Raw genomic sequence first — 19,396 nt, 5'->3', positions numbered from 1 at the left:
GGCTCCTGAGCATGGCAGGTGTAATTTCTGAGCAGAGAGCCAGGAGTAACTCCTGTATGTTGCTGGGTGTGGCTCAAAAAACAAAAACAAATTAAAACAGAACAAAACAAAAAAATACAGTAAGGTATGTTTACTCCTAGTTTGCTAAGGTAATTCATAGATTTTAATAATTAACACCTTATTTATATTGCATATTCTATGCCCTATCAAGTTTTTAAAATATTCAGGTGGGAAGGGAGGTGTTCTTTTTTACAACTGAAACCCAACTACAAGCATGTTTATAACGTGGTGCTTAAATAAAGATATTATTAAAATATATATCTGGCTTGAGAGATAGCATAGCTATAGGGCAATTGTCTTGCACGCAGCTGACCTGGGCTGGACCAAGGTTCAATCTCTAGCATCCGATATGGCCCCCCAAGCCTGCCAGGAGTGATTTCTGAGTTCAGAGCCAGGAGTAACTCCTGAGCACTGCTGAATGTGGCCAAAACCCAAAAAAAATATATATATATAGCCATCAAGATTTTTTTGTTTTTGTTTTTGTTTTTGTTTTGTTTTGTTTTTTTTTGGTTTTTGGGCCACACCCGGTAACGCTCAGGGGTTACTCCTGGCTATGTGCTCAGAAGTTGCTCCTGGTTTGGGGGACCATATGGGATGCTGGGGGATCGAACCGCGGTCTGTCCAAGGTTAGCACAGGCAAGGCAGGCACCTTACCTTTAGCGCCACTGCCCGGCCCCACCATCAAGATTTTTATGATCATTTTACTTATTAAAGCAGACACTTAAGCAAACACTCATAATATAATACTTTACCATTTAAGCCAATAATCCCTTTCTTATGATAAAACACATTCATGCTTTTATAGATTTATTTATATTTCCCATTTTAGTTTTCTTACTTCTTTTCACTCTTTTTTTGTGGGGGGCGCACACGCAGTGATGCTCAGGGGTTACTCCTGGCTATGGATTCAGAAATCGTTCCTGGCTTGGTGAACCATAAGGGATGCCAGGAGATCGAACTGAGGTCTGTCCTGGGTCAGCCATGTGCAAGGCAAATGCCCTATTGCTGCGCCATGTCTCAGGACCAATAATTCTTTTCACTCTTACTAAAATTTACATTTGTAGGATTTAGCTTTTGCATGTAAACTTTAAAATGTAACTAGTACAGAAGTATCCATTATATCAATTTTTTAAAATGTTACATTCTAAAAAATGAAATATAGTTTTTAAAAATATTTTCCTCTATCAACCTGTCATTGATTTACAATTTTATGCAATTTCAAGAAATTAGCTTTGTTCATTTATATGTGTGTAGGTGTCACCACTTCCACAAAAAATAAAAAAGAGAGAAACATCTCTTCTATATGTAGGATAAAATAAAAATAAAAAGGGAACAATAAATAGTCAAAGTCAACTGAACTGAAGATTTTGTCTATATAACTGAGCTTAAAAGCAGAATAAGGCTAGAAAGGGAAGAGACCCTTTGGTGTCTTTTTATTATGGTCATTATTTCTTTCACAGTGTTTTCTTAATTTGACATTATTCCAGTTGTTTATTTTTGTTTCTCTTTCCTGGCCAATCATGTTGAATTGTTGAAGATACCTTTAGATTTAATGCCATGCAGTGTTCTATCTATGGTATATTGAGTATCCTTTCTTCAATATAATCTATTTTTCAGGTTTGATATCCTTTAATATCCTTTCAGGTTTGATAGCCTTTAATTTATTTTGATATGGATTTTATGCATAGTGTTAGAAAGGGGGCTGAGTTCATTTTTTTTTTTTGTACTTTACAGAGTAGTTTCCCTAGTACCATTTTGTTGAAGAAGTTTTTCCTTGCTTCACTTCATAACTCTCTCTTTTTATCAAAGATTGACTGTACACATACCCGAGGAGTTGTATTTGGACTCTCAATTCTATTCCATTGGGCTGAGAGTCTATCCTTACTCTAGTACCCCACTGTTTTTTTAACTACAGTTTTATAGTATAGTTTGAACTTGGATTAAGAAAAGTCTCCCAATTTATAATTTTTTTTCCAATTTATAATTCTTTAATGAGTCCTATGTATACAGAAATAACTAAGGGATTGTTCCAGTTTGATAGCTGTGCATCAAAAACTGGGAGAATCCCCATTATTAGTAATTTAATGAATCTGAAGATTGTGTCCTTTGACTACAGAACCAAAATTATTTCACCTGATTCTAGCAGTAGGATCAAGCAGATCCTACTGTGCCAGCCTGTCAAGCCTATGTAAATGTTGAAATAGCAACCCAAGAAATGGAAAAATGAAAGGTGGATTATTCTGGTAAAATAAAAGAAAGAAGCAAAATTAACTGGATGGTCAGGTCCCCAGCATCCCCAGGAATACCCGTGCTTAAGCATTAACAGAGTATTCTTGGATCATGTAATGCTAGTATTATAAATATTGATATATAGGGATGGGGAACATATCCCAAAGTCCTGGAGAGCATACTTTGCATGATTGAGAACCTAGTTTTTTAATTTTTTTAATTTAAAAATGTATTTATTGTTATAATATGTGATGACATGTAGTATTTTATACATCTCTACTGCCTTTTAAAAACCTGTTAAAACTGATCACGTGAGCTAAATTGACTTCACAGTTCCCTAGTAATGGTTTATTCTAAGTTTCTCTTTTATAATAATTTTTATTTTGACCAAAGTGTATTACATATCTTTCACAGTAATATTTTAGGCACATATTAACATTGAATCAGGGGAATTCCCATCATCAAAGTTGTTCTCCCTCCACCTTCCCTCTCCACCCCCCCCCAGCTTGCATTCCATATCCCCCTCCCTTACCCCACGGGCTGCTAGTATAAGTGGTCCCCTCTGTGTCTAGCTTACTACTTAGTGATCATACAACTGTTTGGTCTTGGTACCCTCCATTATTTCCCCCTCAACTTGAGAGGCAGAAATAGATGGAGTACCCAGTTCTGATCTCTAAAATTGCATGGCATGGTGCCTCAAACACTGCTGGGTATAGCATGTAGAGGTCCTCAGCACCACTTAACCTGATCACATAAATCATGGGCTTGAACATGGACCCAACCAGCTTAGTTAGCAAAATTCCCTAAACATTATTTAATAATTTATCACAAAATTTTGATAAATGCCTTTTTTAGTGTCGGCACACCCTTTAATTCTCAGGGGTTACTCCTGGCTCTGCATTAAGGAATTACTCTTGGTGGTGTTTGGAGGACCATAACTAGAAATTGAACCCAGGTCAGCTCTGTGCAAGGTTATTACTTTACCCAATGTATTATCACTCTGGCTCCAATTGATAAATGTTCTTATTATAAATAACATCATTTTATTTTTGTCTTTGCAACATATAAAATGCTCTGACCTTGCATGAACTTTTCTTTTTTTTTTTTTTTTTTTTTTTGGTTTTTTTGCCCACACCCGTTTGATGCTCAGGGGTTACTCCTGGCTAAGCACTCAGAAATTGCCCCTGACTTGGGGGGACCATATGGGACGCCGGGGGATCGAACCGCGGTCCTTCCTTGGCTAGCGCTTGCAAGGCAGACACCTTAGCTCTAGTGCCACCTCTTCGGCCCCAGATCGCAACTTTTCTAATTTTCTTTCTCTATTCTTATAATGCATGACTTTGCATTTAGACAATGTAGGAAAATCAAAAGCATAATTTACACTAAGCCCTTGGGCACATTTTAATTGTTACATGTATATATGGAAGTTTTATTTGAATCCCTAAATGCAAATCCCTTGACTGACATTTTACCATTGCAATTTAGTTTAGCAATTCAATCATTTCAGATGCTGGGAAATGTCCCCTTTAGCAAAACCTAGTGCATATTATACCAAATTAAGAGAATAAAATATTAATTTTATAGAAAATATGACTCACTTTTGGTGCAAAAGAGGTTCAAATGACTGTACAGAGGGCTTATGGAGTATAGAGATGAAAATCTCTTGAGGAGAATTTAAGTAAATTGGGACTCCTAACAGGCTTCTGCAAAAAGTTGGTAGTGAAATTTATAGATATATAGAGGCTTGAATATAATAAAATAATGAAGGGCTTGTTGCATAGGCAATTCCGATACCAGTGGGACACTCCATGGAAGATGACTTCTCCTGGGTATCTTTCATGTATAGTTATTAGCATACTATTCTAATGTTCAATGCACAGACCAAAATCTCTGCTTACTTTCTTGTTTTCTCAGGTATCTGGAGAGGCTTGTCTCTTTGGGCCGGGACCACCTTACCTTTAGAGGCTCAGGAAGAAGTGCTGAAAGCTTTTCTGCATATTCGTGGATGGGAGCATGGAGGAAGACAGCACTTGTGTGCCACAGGCGACCCAGTTGCCTTTGAGCCACTGCATTGACCTTCCTGGATAAACATTAAAGCAGAGTTATACACTTCATATACACACTATTATCCACATAATGTAGAGTTATCCACCTTGTACACACTGTGTGCTCTTCCCCCACTCCTCCTGGACCCTGAATCCAAACGGACTAGTAAGATTCAAGAGACCACTGCATCCATACCTGAAAAAGCTTCTCTAACCACTGAAGGTGTCCTGTAATTGGTGGGGGGTGTTGTCCTCAAAGTCAGCACACTTTTCTCTATGAGATGTGTTCAAAGAAAGACTAAATGATTGCTAGACATCTTAGAAAAGAAATTAAATTATAGAAAGGAATTTGATCTTAGAATCACTTCTACTAACTAGCATGTCTTATCAATGATCTTGTCAGCAGTTTGAAAAAGAGAAATGATAGAGTAATTCTGAGTGTTTTCTCTTTTCTTCTGGAGAATCAGAGATCAACAGGCACATGTATGACAATCAAGTCTTCTTTCAAAGGAAATTCCTATTTCTAACCTTAGAGTTTGAGAAATGATCATTGTTGTGGATCTGTAAACAGAAAAGTGCTCAAGGCTCTTTTCTGGCTCCAGGCTTAGTGGGTTACTCCAGGTGGTGTTTGGGGGTACTGTATACAGTGCTGGAGATTTAAACCAGAGTTGGCTATATATAAAGTATGGGCCTTAACTCAGTTATTATATCTGTGGCCCCATTGCTGACCATATTGTACTCAAAAAAACATATTCTGGGATGGGTCAGCAGGTTCATGCTAAAGATAGAGGGAACTCAAGAATATATGCAAAGGCAAAGATGTTTGAAAATGTTCTTCAGATTAAAAATGTTCAAGTCTGTTATACAACAATTCTGTTTGTTATTAATAACTATCCTAAAAATTAGTAAAACATTGTGAAAATACCAGATAGAAGAGATTTCTTTATTTTTTAAACTTTATTTTATTGAAACCATTGTGATTTACAAAGTCCTTCATAGTTGGTTTTTCGGTATACAATGAATTAGCTAATACCACTACAAGTGTCCATGTCCCTCCACCAATGTTCCCCAAGTGCATGCCATACCACCGTCTTGTCCCCCAGCCTGCTAGTAGAACAGGGTAAATTTAGATTTAAAATAGATTAGATTTACAGTTTTAGATTTGTTGGATTGTTAAATTGTCAAGTTTATATTGTTAAAGTTTGGATCTCTTAATTCTATTGCTGTTGCCTTTGGCTCAGATATATAGTTCTGTCCTGTTTTAACATTACTAATGCACCTGAGACAACTTGACCCCTGGCCCCTATCCTTTCACATTTGTGTTCTCCTCTTCCACTCAGTTTCCTAATTCTCCTCGCTATATTCTGGGGTCCAGGGTGTTTGAGACAACTCTCATTTAGACTATTGTGTTTCTTCATGTAGTTATTCTAAATATCATATATAAATGATATATCATTCTGTATTTATTCTTCTTCTCTGGCTTACTTAATTTAACAAAATACCTTCCATTTTTCTTCATGTTGCAGCAAATTGCATGATAGCATCATTCCTTACAGCTATGTAGTATTTCATTGTATATATGTACCACATCTTCATGATCCACTTGTCTGTTGTTGGACATCTAGACTGATTACAAGTCAATAGTACACTAGCCATCTATTGTACTGAGTGCTGCAATGAATAGCAGTATGCATACATCCTTTTGTATTAATGTTTTTCTGTCCTGGGGATAGATATCTAAAAGAGGGACTGCTGGGTCATATGACAGCTATATTTTGAGTTTACTGAGAATACTCCATACTATTTTTCATAGAGGTTGGACCAGGCAGCATTCCCACCAAAATTGGATGAGTTTTTTCTCTCAGCATCACCACCAACAGAGATTGTTCCCATTAGTTTTTATATGTGCCATTCTCACTGGTGTAACATGATATCTTATTATTGTCTAGATATGGATTTCCTCAATGATGAGTGATGATGAACATTTTTTCATGTGTCTGTTGGCCATCTATTAATTAGCTTCCTCAAAAAAGTGTCAGTTCACTTCCTCTCCCAGTTTTTTGATGGTGGTTTTAGATTTTATGGAGGAGATGTCTTTATTGCAAGGTTTCTTAGTATCATAACATTCAGTGAATACTTTCTTCCCATGAGGTTATATTTAAATAGTTTCCTAAATTTGTTTCCTCTTTGGGATTCTGCTCTAACCTCTTCAATGAGCAATGACCTAATGAGACACAGTTTAGAATTGCCTGGTATATCACTCACTTCCTTAATGGTGGGGATATGTGACAAAAACTGTTTATCCACATAAATCAATGACTCATATTATGGGTAGATTGCAGGAGAAAGCTTGGTAATTATTAGGCCATTTAGTAGGGCATTGTGACCTTCAACATGTCAAGTGAAGGTCAGGGGAATGCTGTGGGAATTAATGAAAGAGGTAAGGGCAACTGTGTTTCAGTGGATATAAAACTAGATCTTGGTATATCAGGTAGACTAGATGAAATGAAAAGCAGGGTAAAGTCAAAGGTGATTTTAACATTCTTGCCTGTTGCAGGGGGGGAGTTCCAAGTTACACTGAGAATTCAGTGCTTTAATTAGCCAATTACTAGCAAAGGAATCTTGCAGTGTAGTGGCTCATAGGACTGCCTTGGATATGTGAATAGAAGCAGAATTGCAGGAAGAGATTTGGTCTCAGGAATAATGAATCTCAGTTGATGGTGCACATTAAGGTGTCAATGTAGACTGGAGATTGTGGGAAACACAAGGCATCTTATTATTCTGGGCTTGCTGAAGTTCTATTACATTGGTGAGGGCAAAGGCTAACTAAAAATATTAGGTGTGCCACCAGAAATGTAGTGACTGAAGGATCAAAGAGGGGAGAAGAGATGTATAATAACAAGAGATGAAGGAATAAAATAGAAAAGTGGAGGACTAAGACAGAAATTCATAGAATTAGATATAAAGGAATACAGGGAAAAGATGAAGTGTAAGAAGAAGATACAGAGATATGCAACAGTTCTGCAATCCTGTGAGAAGACAATTATTAGGGACACTGCTAAATATTATTGAAGGCACAACAGACTGTTGTATTTCTCTATTTTCATTTTTTTTCATGTATGTTTGTTCATGTTTTGAATCACATCAGGAATAGGTTTGGCAGGCATGTCAGGATTCTCTCTGGACTAGAGCTTTCTTTCTTTTTGGGGAAGAAGGTCTAGAGCTTTATGAAAACAGAAAAGGGCAAAAGAAATGATGAAAGTACTGGTCAAGGGGGTGTTCTATTTATGATGAAACCCAACTACAATCATGTTTGTAATCACTGTGTTTAAATATATTATTAAAAAATGTAGGGTGTGGAGCTGAAATGCTCCAGTGCCAGGTAGAGGGGTAGGGGCGATTGACCTAGGCATGACCGGGTCCTCTGCCATTGTGGCTCAGAGCTGAACTGCACCAACGGTCAGGTAGAGGGGGAGGGACGATTGACCCAGGTACCAGAGAACATGAGAGGGGCCAAACCTCAGCGACCACAGCCATAATACCCACCTAGAGCTGCACTCCAGAGAGGGGAACCAGCTCCACAACACAGGTGACAAAAGAGGGCTGAAATTTGAAGGCATTGCACTCTCAGCCAAACCAATAAATGCAAAGAAATATGAGTGAACTAAGGAAAACACTAACAACTGGGGATATGGAGAGAAATCCTAGCTAGTTTCCAAGTCCACCAAAATGAACAGGCCCAATAGATGAGGACCTAAAAGCAGCAATGCAAGCCACGGCAAAAGAAATTAAGGAATCATTAACCAGTGAGTTAAAAAAATGAACCAATGTTCAAGATGAACAGATCAACCAACTTAAAGTAGAACTTTTACAGAAGTTGAGAGATTCCATACAACTGGAATTAAGGAAATAAAAAACGTCTTACAAAGTCATTACTAGCAGAACTACACAGTTGGAGAATCGCATAGAAGAACTTGAAAAAAAGAACACTGAAAACCAAAAATGACAAAGAAGCCAACAAGGAAATACAAGGTAAAGCATTGGAGGAAAAAGTTACGTATTTAATGAACAAAGACAAAAGAAATAATCTACGAAGTGTAGGTATACCAGAAGAGGAGGAAATAGGAAAGGGGAAGAACAAGTGGTCAGGGAAATAATAGTGGAAAACTTTCCCACCCTCTGGAAAGAGGTTACAGGGCAAATCCAGAAGGTGAAAAGAGTCCCTAATAAAACAGAACATTATAAACCAACACCAAGATATATAGTAATCCAAATGGCAAAAAAAAAAAAAAAAAAAAAAAAAGAGGAAGATAAACTTCTTAAAGCAATAAGGAAGAAAAAAACCCTCAAGTACAAAGAAAGTAACGTAAGAATCAAACCAGAGCTCTCATTTGAAACAATTCAAGCAAGAAGACAGTGGAATGACATATTTAAATTACTGAATGAAAGACACTTCCAACCTAGAGTTCACTACCCAGCAAAACTCTCATTCATATGGGAGGGAGGACTAAAAACATTCTCAGGCCAAAAAAAAAAAAAACTCACATTATTTGCGCAAACAAAACCAATTCTAAATGATCTAATCAGAGATAAATTACACAACCCAAAACACTGATTGTAACAACAACCACCTTACACAATACAGTAACTACACAACAGCCCTCTTGGTCAATAATCTCCTTAAATGTCAATGGACTAAACTTTCCCATTAAAAGACACATAGTAAGGAGTTGGGTTAGAAAACAAAAACCGGATTTCTGCTGCCTGCAAGAAACACTCCTACAAGTAAAGGATAGACACAGGCTTAGAATAAAAGGATGGAAATCAGTTATTCAAGCCAATGGAAAAAAAACAAACAAAAAAGCTGGGACAGCTATTCTTTTTTTTTTTTAATTAATTATTTTTTTTATTATTTTAATTATGACAACAAAGATGCAAAGAAAGAGGACAGGGTAAAGTTACAGTGGAAGCCCAATCACCCATAAACAGGATTCTCAGTAGTTCCATCGATGATATCCCAGCCTTGAACTTTCAGCCAAAGAACATTAAGAAAAACAAAACTGAACCCATGTACAATACAATTACTTTGTCCCTCAAACCCCCAGTTGTAGTACATATTGTTTCTTAGCAGCACACCATATAATCTAAAGATATTAGACTTATGTAACTCTTTAAACATTGAGGGCAAAGTACATTTATCTAGTTCCATGCACATGCTTACTAGTTTAAGTTAACCTCAAAAGTTTTAATGGGTTGTTTTTCTTAAGGATTGGAGTCAAGAGAACATAGTAAAAAAACGATATTAAAGTGGCATTTGTTTGCATAGGCCCACCAAAACATAAGGGACATGGAAAGACAAATTATGGTCTAAATACATGGAGACCCTACCCCTGAAGTTTCCTGGCACAGGACTGACTCTAGGCTCCAGGCAAACTAGTTTGTCCAATTCAAGTCATAGTCTGTAGTGGCAATACACCTCCATTCCTCACATAGTCTCTGTTGTTGGTATCATTCTTCTGTATTAAAGATCCTGGAGTCTGCATATCCCATATTGCAGTCAGGATGGTGCAGAGCATCCTCTCGTTTCACCTCACACTTAAGGGGCAATAGAGAGAACCATGTCCTGTAGAGCAGGTCATCGTTGTTGTCATGTCTTCTCGCAGGTCATTGTTGTTGTCACGTCTTCTCAGTGTAAACGGAAGTGTCTTATTAGGAGGTCGATGTCACACCCTTGGTAGTGTCTTTCCTGGTAGAGGACTGCTTCCAACTGTTGCTATAAAAGACCTTGGATGTTTCGTAGATAGCTTGCCTGGTTCCAGCGTGAATGGAGAATGCCCATTCAACTGAGGCCTATGCCAGGTCATTATATCAATATTCAGGGTGTAAGGTACATTGTAATGAGATTTATTAGGGACAGCTATTCTTATATCAAATCAAATTGCATTCAACCTCAAGAAAGTGATCAGAGACAAAAAGGGTCACTACTTACTGACCAGGGGAACACTAGATTAAGAAGTACTAACTCTGGTTAATATTTATGCACCAACTGCAGAGACAGCAAAATATGTAAGGCATTTGCTTACAAACTTGGAGATACATATGGAAGGAAATGTGATAGTAGTAAGAGATCTCATTACTCCACTATCACCACTGGCAGGTCCACCAGACAAAAATACAGCATAGAAATAAGAGCCCTAAATAAGAAATTAGAACAACAATGGCTAATAGACTTATATAGGGCCCTCCACCCCCAGAAAGCAGAATACACATTCTTTTCAAGTGCACATGGAATATTCTCTAGAATAGACCATAACTTAGGATATAAATATAACTTGCATAAAGTCACAAATATAAGGATTATTAGAAGCACACTATCAGATCACTATGCAACAGAGGTTAAGATTGACTGTAAAAAGAAACTATGGAGAAAATCCAAGACCTGGAGATTAAACAGCATGCTGCTCAACAACAGCTGGATCAAAGAGAAACTCAAGGAAGAAATAAAAAAATTCCTTCAGACAAACAATAATAAAGAGACAAATTGTCAAAATCTGTGGGACACAGCAAAAGCAGTAATTAGGGGGAAACTCATAGCAATACAGGACTATGTCAGGAAAGAGGAAAATAACAAAATTAACAAGTTAAAGGGATACCTTAAGGAGCTGGAAAAACAGCAGCAAAGAAACCTAAACACAACCAGAAGTCAAGAAGTAATAAAAACTAAAGCATAAATAAACAACATAGAAACTAAGAAAACAATACAAAAAAAAATCAATGAGACCTGGAGTTGGTTTTTTAAAAGAATAAACAAGATAGATAAACCACTGGCAAGACTCACCAAAAATGAGGGGGAAACACGAAAATAAATAGGATCACAAATGAAAGGGGAGAGATTACAACAGAACCTCAAGAAATCCAACATATCATGAGGACTTATGAACAATTATACTCATTAAGGTTAGAGAACCCAGAAGAAATCGACAGATTTTTTGAAAAATATCATTTTCCAAGACTGGATAAGGAAGGTGTAGAAAGTCTAAACAGGCCAATCACATCCGAGGAAATTGAATCAGTAATTAAGAAACTTCTCAAGAACAAAAATCCAGGTCCATATGGTTTTACAGGTGAATTCTAGCAAACATTCTGAGAAAAATTACTACCACTGATCCAAAACATTGAAAAGACAGGAATCTTTCATAATTCCTTTTATGAGACTAATATCACACTCATTTCCAAAGATGGTGAGACACCACCAAGAAAGAAAACTACAGACCAATCTCACTAATAAACATAGATACAAAAATTCTTAACAAAATCTTAGCAAACTGAATCCAGCACTACATCAAAAAGATTACACACCATTACAAAGTGAGTTTCCTCCCAGGGATGCAAGGATGGTTCAACATACGCAAATCAATTAACACCATACACCACGTCAACAATAAGAAAGACAAAAATCACATGATTATATCAATCAATGCAGAGAAGGTGTTTGACAAAATCCAACACCCATTCATAATGAAAACTATCAGCAAAATAGGACTGAAAGGAACCTTCCTCCACATAGTTACAGTCATCTATTAAAAGCCCACAGCCCACATTATCCTTAGTGGTGAAAAAACTGAAAGCATTTCCATTAAGGTTAGGAACTAGGCAAGGCTGTCCACTCTCTCCACTCTTATTCAATATAGTTTTAGAAGTCCTAGCAATCGCAATCAGACAAGAGAAGGGGATCAAAGAAATCCAAATAAAAAAAGAGGAACTCAAACTATTTCTTTTTGCAGATGATATGATGATATACAAAAAAACCCCTAAAGAGTCTACAGTAAAACTCCTAGAAACAATTAACCCATACAGCAAAGTCGGTGACTGCAAAGTCAATACACAAAAGACAGTAGCGTTCCTCTATACAAATGACAAAGTAGAGGAGAAAGAGATTAAGGAGACAATTCCATTTAAAATAATATCCAAAAATATCAAGTACCTAGGAATCAACTAGAAGTGAAGGACCTATACCAGTGGTCCTCAAACTATGGCCCGCGGGCCACATATTGTATTTGTATCTGTTTTGTTTCTTCATTGCAAAATAAGATATATGCAGTGTGCATAAGAATTCGTTCATAAGTTTTGTTTTTACTATAGTCAGACCCTCCAATGGTCTGAGGGACAGTGAACTGGCCCCCTGTTTAAAAAGTTTGAGGACCCCTGAATACCATGAAAACTTCAAAACACTTCAGAAAGAAATCGAAGAGGATCTAAGAAAATGGAAGAAGATCTCATGTTCATGGATAGGTAGAATCAACATAGTCAAAATGACTATCTTACCTAAACTTCTATATAAATTCAATGCAATCCTTATTCAAATACAGACATCATTTTTTAAAGACTTAAAACAATCAATTATAAAATTTATTTGGAACCACAAAAGACCCAGGTTAGCCAAATACATACTGAAAAACAAGAAGCTGGGTGGCATCTCTTTACCTAACCTGAATCTTTACTATAAAGCCATAGTGATCAAAACAGCATGGTACTGGAACAAAGACAGAGTCTCAGACCAATAAGTTAGAACAGAATATCCAGAGATAAACCCCCAAATATACAGTCAACTAATATTTGACAAAAGAGCCAAGAACTTGAAATGGAACAAAGACAGTCTGTTGGAACAACTGGATGACTGAAGAGGAAAGAAAACGAGGTTTCAGCAGGCCTCTGCTATTCCAGGTTTCAGTAGGCCTCTGCCCTTCCCCCAGCATGCATACATGCGGCACTGCACATAAGCTCCCAGCCTGAAAAGTTCCAGTAACAAACCACCCACATCTTGCCATAAAATGTAACCTCATGTCTTAAAGATCTTCTTTGTGGGAATAATATTTTCTAGGTCATGATGTTTTTCAAACCCTGTGAAATGGTTACAGTGCAACTACAACTGCAAGATAAGTGACATTTCTTGTTTGAAATAATGCTTGTTCTTTGTGCCTCCCTAAAATGTATAAAAACCCTGCTTTATCCTTGCTCAGGGTCTCTGTTCACTGAGGAGCGCCATGAACATTGAACCTGATGCGCCAGAAATAAAATCCTCACCGTTGCAAGTTGCAGGGTCTCCAGCGCTTTCTTGGAGCCCCCAGGGCCATTGGGGGGAGGGAGCTGTAGCTCAGGAACCTAACATAACCACCTGTAAAAAATTAAAAATTGATCCATACCTCACAACTTACACATAACTCAACTCAAAATGGATTAAAGACCTTGAAATCAGATCCGAATCTATAAAGTTTATTGAGGAAAAAATAGGCAGAACACTCCAAGACCTACATATCAAAAGAGTCTTTGATGATAGAATGCCAATGGCAAGAACTTTAGGATCAAACCTAAATAAATGGGACTACTCAAACTAAAAAGTTTCTGCAAGGCAAAACAGACTCTAGCTAATACTATGTCAGTTAAATGATTGGGAAAAATTTTTGCACTCAACACGTCAGCTAAAGGGCTGATATCTAGGATATACACAGCACTCAGAAAGGTGAACTCCAAAAATCCAATAAAGCCATAGAAAAATAGGGAGAAGAAATGAATAGACATTTCTCCAAGGAAAACTGAAAGATGGCCAACAGACTCATGAAAACATGTCCACCTTCACTCATCATTAGGAAAATTCAAATCAAGACAACAATGAGGTACCACCTTAACTAGTGAGGATGGCTCACATCAAAAATAATGGGACCAATCTCTGTCGGTTCGATCCCCCGACGTCCCATATGGTCCCCCCGAACCAGGGGCAATTTCCGAGTGCTTAGCCAGGAGTAACTCCTGAGCATCAAATGGGTGTGGCCCGAAAAAAACAAAACAAAACAAAAGAATATGACTGAAAGACAAAGTCTTCAGCGGTAGCATTTTCTTACAATGTGTTTTAATGCCTTAATCTTACTTGGTATAAAATAACCTTTTCAGCTTCTCTGTCCACAGGGGTTCTTGGATACAAAGGGTGGACACCCAACTTTGACACCTCGGTGCCTAGTCATAATAGATAATACCATATACAGTTTGCATTATGAAAATGTCTTTATAAAACACTTCAACATACTCTTTTACTCAGGTTTATATACTCTATTAAGACCTGAAGCATATGATCATTCAGATCACAGAAACAGTCAACTGTGAACCACAGATTTATATTACAGTACCTACTTATCAAACACGTTTGGACAAATCAACATTCCTCTCTCTCTTTCTTTCTCTCTTCTCTTTGTCTTTCCCTCTCTCCTTTCTTCTTCTTCCTCTTCTTTCTCCTCCTCATCAGTTCAATCTATGTCAAATAAAACTCAGACTGTTAGTTTCTCTTTAGGAAAGGAACTTTGATACATAAGATGCAGCAGACAATACTACATAGGATAGCCACCTACATAAGTAGGCCTCATTACACATTGCTTAGTACCCAAGATGTGAAACCTATATATATCCTAAACTGCTCCAGCCATTATCTAACCCTAAAACCTTCATTTAGCAAGGCCCAACCCCATCAGTGACAAATTGCCTAGAAACTGTGAAAACCTCCCAACTCTGACACACTGACCCAATCTCTTTTATTTGATTTATTAATTTTTTACTTTATTTTTTACTATATTTACCTAATTTTCTGTTCTCCTCTCTTATCTTTTGCTCTCCCTTCCTCTTTTTATGGAGCTATACTTAAACTAATTATCTTAATTCAACCAGTTGTTAAGAGCTCAGACCCATCTCATCAGGGTCAGACCTCTAATAACAACATAAGAATAGATCACTAATCTTTATGTGGGTATGTGTACATAAAGAGAGCCAAACTTAAATGGTAAACAATCCATACCTATAGTGTATATAGCCCCTCCTGTATACTATCCTTCCTCCCCCTTTCAGAAATCTTATTATCCCTTCACCCCCCATTTCCAATCTGATATCTTGCCTTATTAAATCTCTTTACCCTCAGTTCTTAACCTATTAGGTATCAAGACAGACCTCCTGCCCCAATAAGTCATCACCAAGCTCCCAAACAAAGGGACACCCACTCAGCCCCACATTTCATCCCCCCAGTAAGAAACTACAACCAACACCCCTGCTGACTCATGCTCTGTGGCCCTCCTTCTCACTCCTCCCCCAAATGTGGACTGTTGCTTGATACCAGACTCAGTTCCAAAAGGATCCCTAGTGCAAGAACTCTACCACAGTCCTTTCTGCGGCAAATCATTTCTCATACCCAACAAGACCAGGGTGCGTAATGAAAATGTGCCCTGGATCCCACCCTCCACAAGAATATCTCAAAAGACAATGGGGAAGCCTATATTTCCTTTATCAGTGTAGGACCTCCAAAATTCTACCTCTTAACCTATTTATCCCCAAGTGCAAAGTAGTCTCTTGCATCACTTTGTTCCCTTAATTATTTTTTAAACTCTTATTTATTATTTATTTTTTTCTTTATATATATTTGAGTATATATATATTTTTTAATTTTTTATTTTTTCTTAGTTTTGTTTTTTCTCTTCCTTAACTTCACCTGTTTTGGTTATGCTTAGTACAAAAACCTACAAGAAAAAGTCTTGTCTGGTATAATAGCTCACGTTAAAACCAGGGCATAGGGCCGGGTGGTGGCGCTAAAGGTAAGGTGCCTGCCTTGCCTGCGCTAGCCTTGGACGGACCGCGGTTCGATCCCCCGGTGTCCCATATGGTCCCCCAAGCCAGGAGCAACTTCTGAGCACATAGCCAGGAGTAACCCCTGAGCGTTACCGGGTGTGGCCCAAAAACCAAAAAAAAAAAAAAAACAAAAAAAAAAAACCAGGGCATAGAGATGATGGAGCCTGACACTCACTCCCAAATGCACTAGCATTATAATATAGCACCATTTCATCCTGCAAAGGCATACTAAAAGGGAAATTTTACATATAGAAACAAGCTCTTATCTACTAGGGATAAGAACTCATACATTTTACAATACAGGGACATCTCCCACCTTGAACATATGTTATATGGACCCAGCTTAGACTCCAGGGGAATAGACAGTAACCATCCAACCTGAACCCTAGATCTCAGAGATAGAACTGACACAGTTATCCACAACAGCTCCAGGAACCAAACTCTCTCTGGGACATTCTTAATACTACTCTGACACCAACATGTGCTCGTATTGATATGACATCTGACAATGAGGAAATGGCAACAACTTGATCAAAGAGCAGGTTGTCTTACCTCACCGCCTAATGACAAGATGAAATCAGAAGACATGTCATCCTTTGATTTGTGCAAAAGCCAAGATTGCTATCTACAGAAGATTGACTGTGACAGCCATGACTAGGCAAAACTTATCCCAGGACCAATAAAAAAAGTCCTTAGTCTAGGCTTTGGCTAATGATCTGTATAACAACCAAGATTTCTAATTCCAGAGGTGTGACTGAGACAACTGCAATTGAAAAGATCTTCTGGAAACATAATAAAAGACTATCCTAGGCTTTGTCCTAGGATCGGTGCAAAAACCAAGACCAGCAACTACAGAAGATTGATTAAAACAACAGTGCTAGAACAGAACTTCTAGAACTGTAAAGAAAGTCTATCCTAGACTCCATCCTATGGCCTGTGCAAATACCAAGATCTCTAGCTACAGAGGCCTGATTTTATCATCCATGATGGAGCAGACAGTTTCCAGACACCACAAAAGGATGTAGGGGAGAGTAAAAGAATATGTACGGAGCCTGTAGTTATTCTCATGACAGTATACTTCAAGGGCAGAGAAACCCTGTAATGCTTAGGCCAAGGGAATTCCCTTTCTAATCTCCCCAATATTTACTGTGCCTATGCCCCCCCCCCAAAAAAAAAACCCAAAAAAGAAGAAATACAAAATAATTATTTTGGTTTTGTTATTGTTGTTTGGTTTTTGTTTTTGTTTTGTTTTGTGCTCTGTTTTCTTTTTATTTCAGAACTGTGGTTATTGTGTGGTTGTTGTCTGTATTGCTGTAGTGCTTTTTGGGTTTTTTGTTAAAGTTTTTTTTGTATTGTTGTTAAGTTTTTTCTTCCTTTTTCCTTTTTTGGGTCACACTCAGCAGCACTCAGGGTTTACTCCTGGCTCTATGCTCAGAAATCACTCCTGGCATGCTCAGGGGACCATATGGGATGCCGGGGATTTGAACCACTGACCTTCTACATGAAAGGCAAACACCCTACCTTGATGCTATCTCTCCGGCCCTCCTTTTTCCCTTTCTTCTCTTAAATTGATATATATATATTTTTTTTTGGGGGGTGTTTGGGCCACACCCGGTGGTGCTCAGGGGTTACTCCTGGCTGTCTGCTCAGAAATAGCTCCTGGCAGGCACGGGGGACCATATGGGACACCGGGATTCGAACTAACCACCTTTGGTCCTGGATTGGCTGCTTGCAAGGCAAATGCCGCTGTGCTATCTCTCCAGGCCCTTAAATTGATATTTATAGCCTCTAGAAGGACTCCTCCCATTTTTTTGCTTGTTTGATTTTTGCCCCATTTTATTTTATTATTATTTTCTTTTCTTCAAACAGAACCACATAACTTGAACCATCTTGTTCTGCCTCACAAATTAAGGGGGAACTACTAGAGGGTACCAAGATCAAACAGTCGTATGCATATTAAGTATAAATAAAAAAAATGATCAGACTTAAACACCAAATCTAAAGCCAATGACAACAGAATCGATACCCAATCTACAACAAGCTAGACACAGAGGGGGCCACTTATACTAGCATCCTGGAGAGTAAAGGAGGGGGATATGGGATGCATGCTGGGAACAGGGATGGAGGGAGGACAACATTGGTGATGGGAATGCCCTTGATTCAATGTCAATATGTGCTTAAAATATCACTGTGAAAGATTTGTAATCCACTTTGGTCAAAATAAAAAATATTATTAAAAAAATAAAATGCATATACAATTTAAAAAAGAAATGATGAGAAGAAAAGATAAAGGTGAAGGGCTAATCAGACATGTACCACCTTCTGATAGCAGGAAAAGACCCTTTGCTTGAATGACAGAAGGGATCTAATCTATTTTGCTTATATAGATTTATTGTTTTATATTAGTTCATGAAATGTAACTGTATTGTTAGACTCTTTATTGGGAGAGGTGAGTCAGATCCGAGTGACATCTGAGTGGTGCACCAGCTACGAAAACAGGGTGTAGGGATCAAATGGGATCCGCTGAATGCAAGGCAAGTGCCTTCTTTCTCTGGCACCTTTGATAGATTTTTTTTATTTGTTTGTTTTTGGGCCACACCCTGTGACACTAGGGGGTTGCTCCTGACTATGTGCTCAGAAATTACTCCTGGTTTGGGGAATCATATAGGACACCGGGGGACTGTGGTCTGTTCTAGATCAGCCACGTGCAAGGCAAACACCCCATTGCTAGGTCACCTCTTTGGTCTTTGTTAGATTCTTTTATTTATTTATTTATTTATTTATTTATTTATTTATTTTGCTTTTGGTTTTTGGACCACATGCTCAGGGGTTACACCTGGCTATCTGCTCAGAAATAGCTCCTGGCAGGCACGGGGAACCATATGGGACGCCAGGATTCGAACCAACTACCTTAGGTCCTGGGTCGGCTGCTTGCAAGGCAAACGCCACTGTGCTCTCTGTCCCCTCCCCCGTTAGATTCTTAAAGGCGAGCACAAAGTATCTTAAAATGAAATGAAAGCACCAGAGCAAAAAGGATGACGGTGGAGTAGCAGAAGGATCTGCTCAAGGGTCACAGAGACATTGAAGACACGCATTTCCAATGTATGTTTTAAGTTACAATGACCAGGTTTCCTGTTCTTTTCCTCAGAATTGATAAGAGCTACACTTCCTCTTGAACTCCTCATCTCTTGTGCCCTGTGTTCTCTGAGACCCATTTGCCCCTATGCACCTCTCCCTTTGGAATGCTCTGACTGGTGAGAAGTAAACTCACAGCAATGTTCCAGACACATAGCACATTGCATGTGCAACAAGAATGACCAAGTTTTTTATTAACCAGAAAAATAGAAGTGCAATGTGGATTTCTTTGAACTAGGAATTAACCATGATTCCATTAGCCAAAC

General features: G+C 38.1%; 1 protein-coding gene across 1 annotated transcript in view; it reads right to left on the bottom strand.

Annotated features, from left to right (window-relative positions):
• Window positions 1–19,396, bottom strand: part of AGXT2 (alanine--glyoxylate aminotransferase 2) — a 93,911-nt gene that overhangs the window by 51,494 nt on the left and 23,021 nt on the right. The window contains exon 4 of the mRNA XM_049767689.1: window positions 4,246–4,369. Coding sequence (XP_049623646.1) covers window positions 4,246–4,369 — 124 coding nt within the window. The remainder of the gene's footprint in view (window positions 1–4,245; window positions 4,370–19,396) is intronic.

This window comes from Suncus etruscus, chromosome 2, assembly GCF_024139225.1.
Source record: "Suncus etruscus isolate mSunEtr1 chromosome 2, mSunEtr1.pri.cur, whole genome shotgun sequence".
In the NCBI taxonomy this organism is placed as follows: Eukaryota; Metazoa; Chordata; class Mammalia; order Eulipotyphla; family Soricidae; genus Suncus; species Suncus etruscus.
This window is presented reverse-complemented; position numbering and strand designations above follow the sequence as displayed.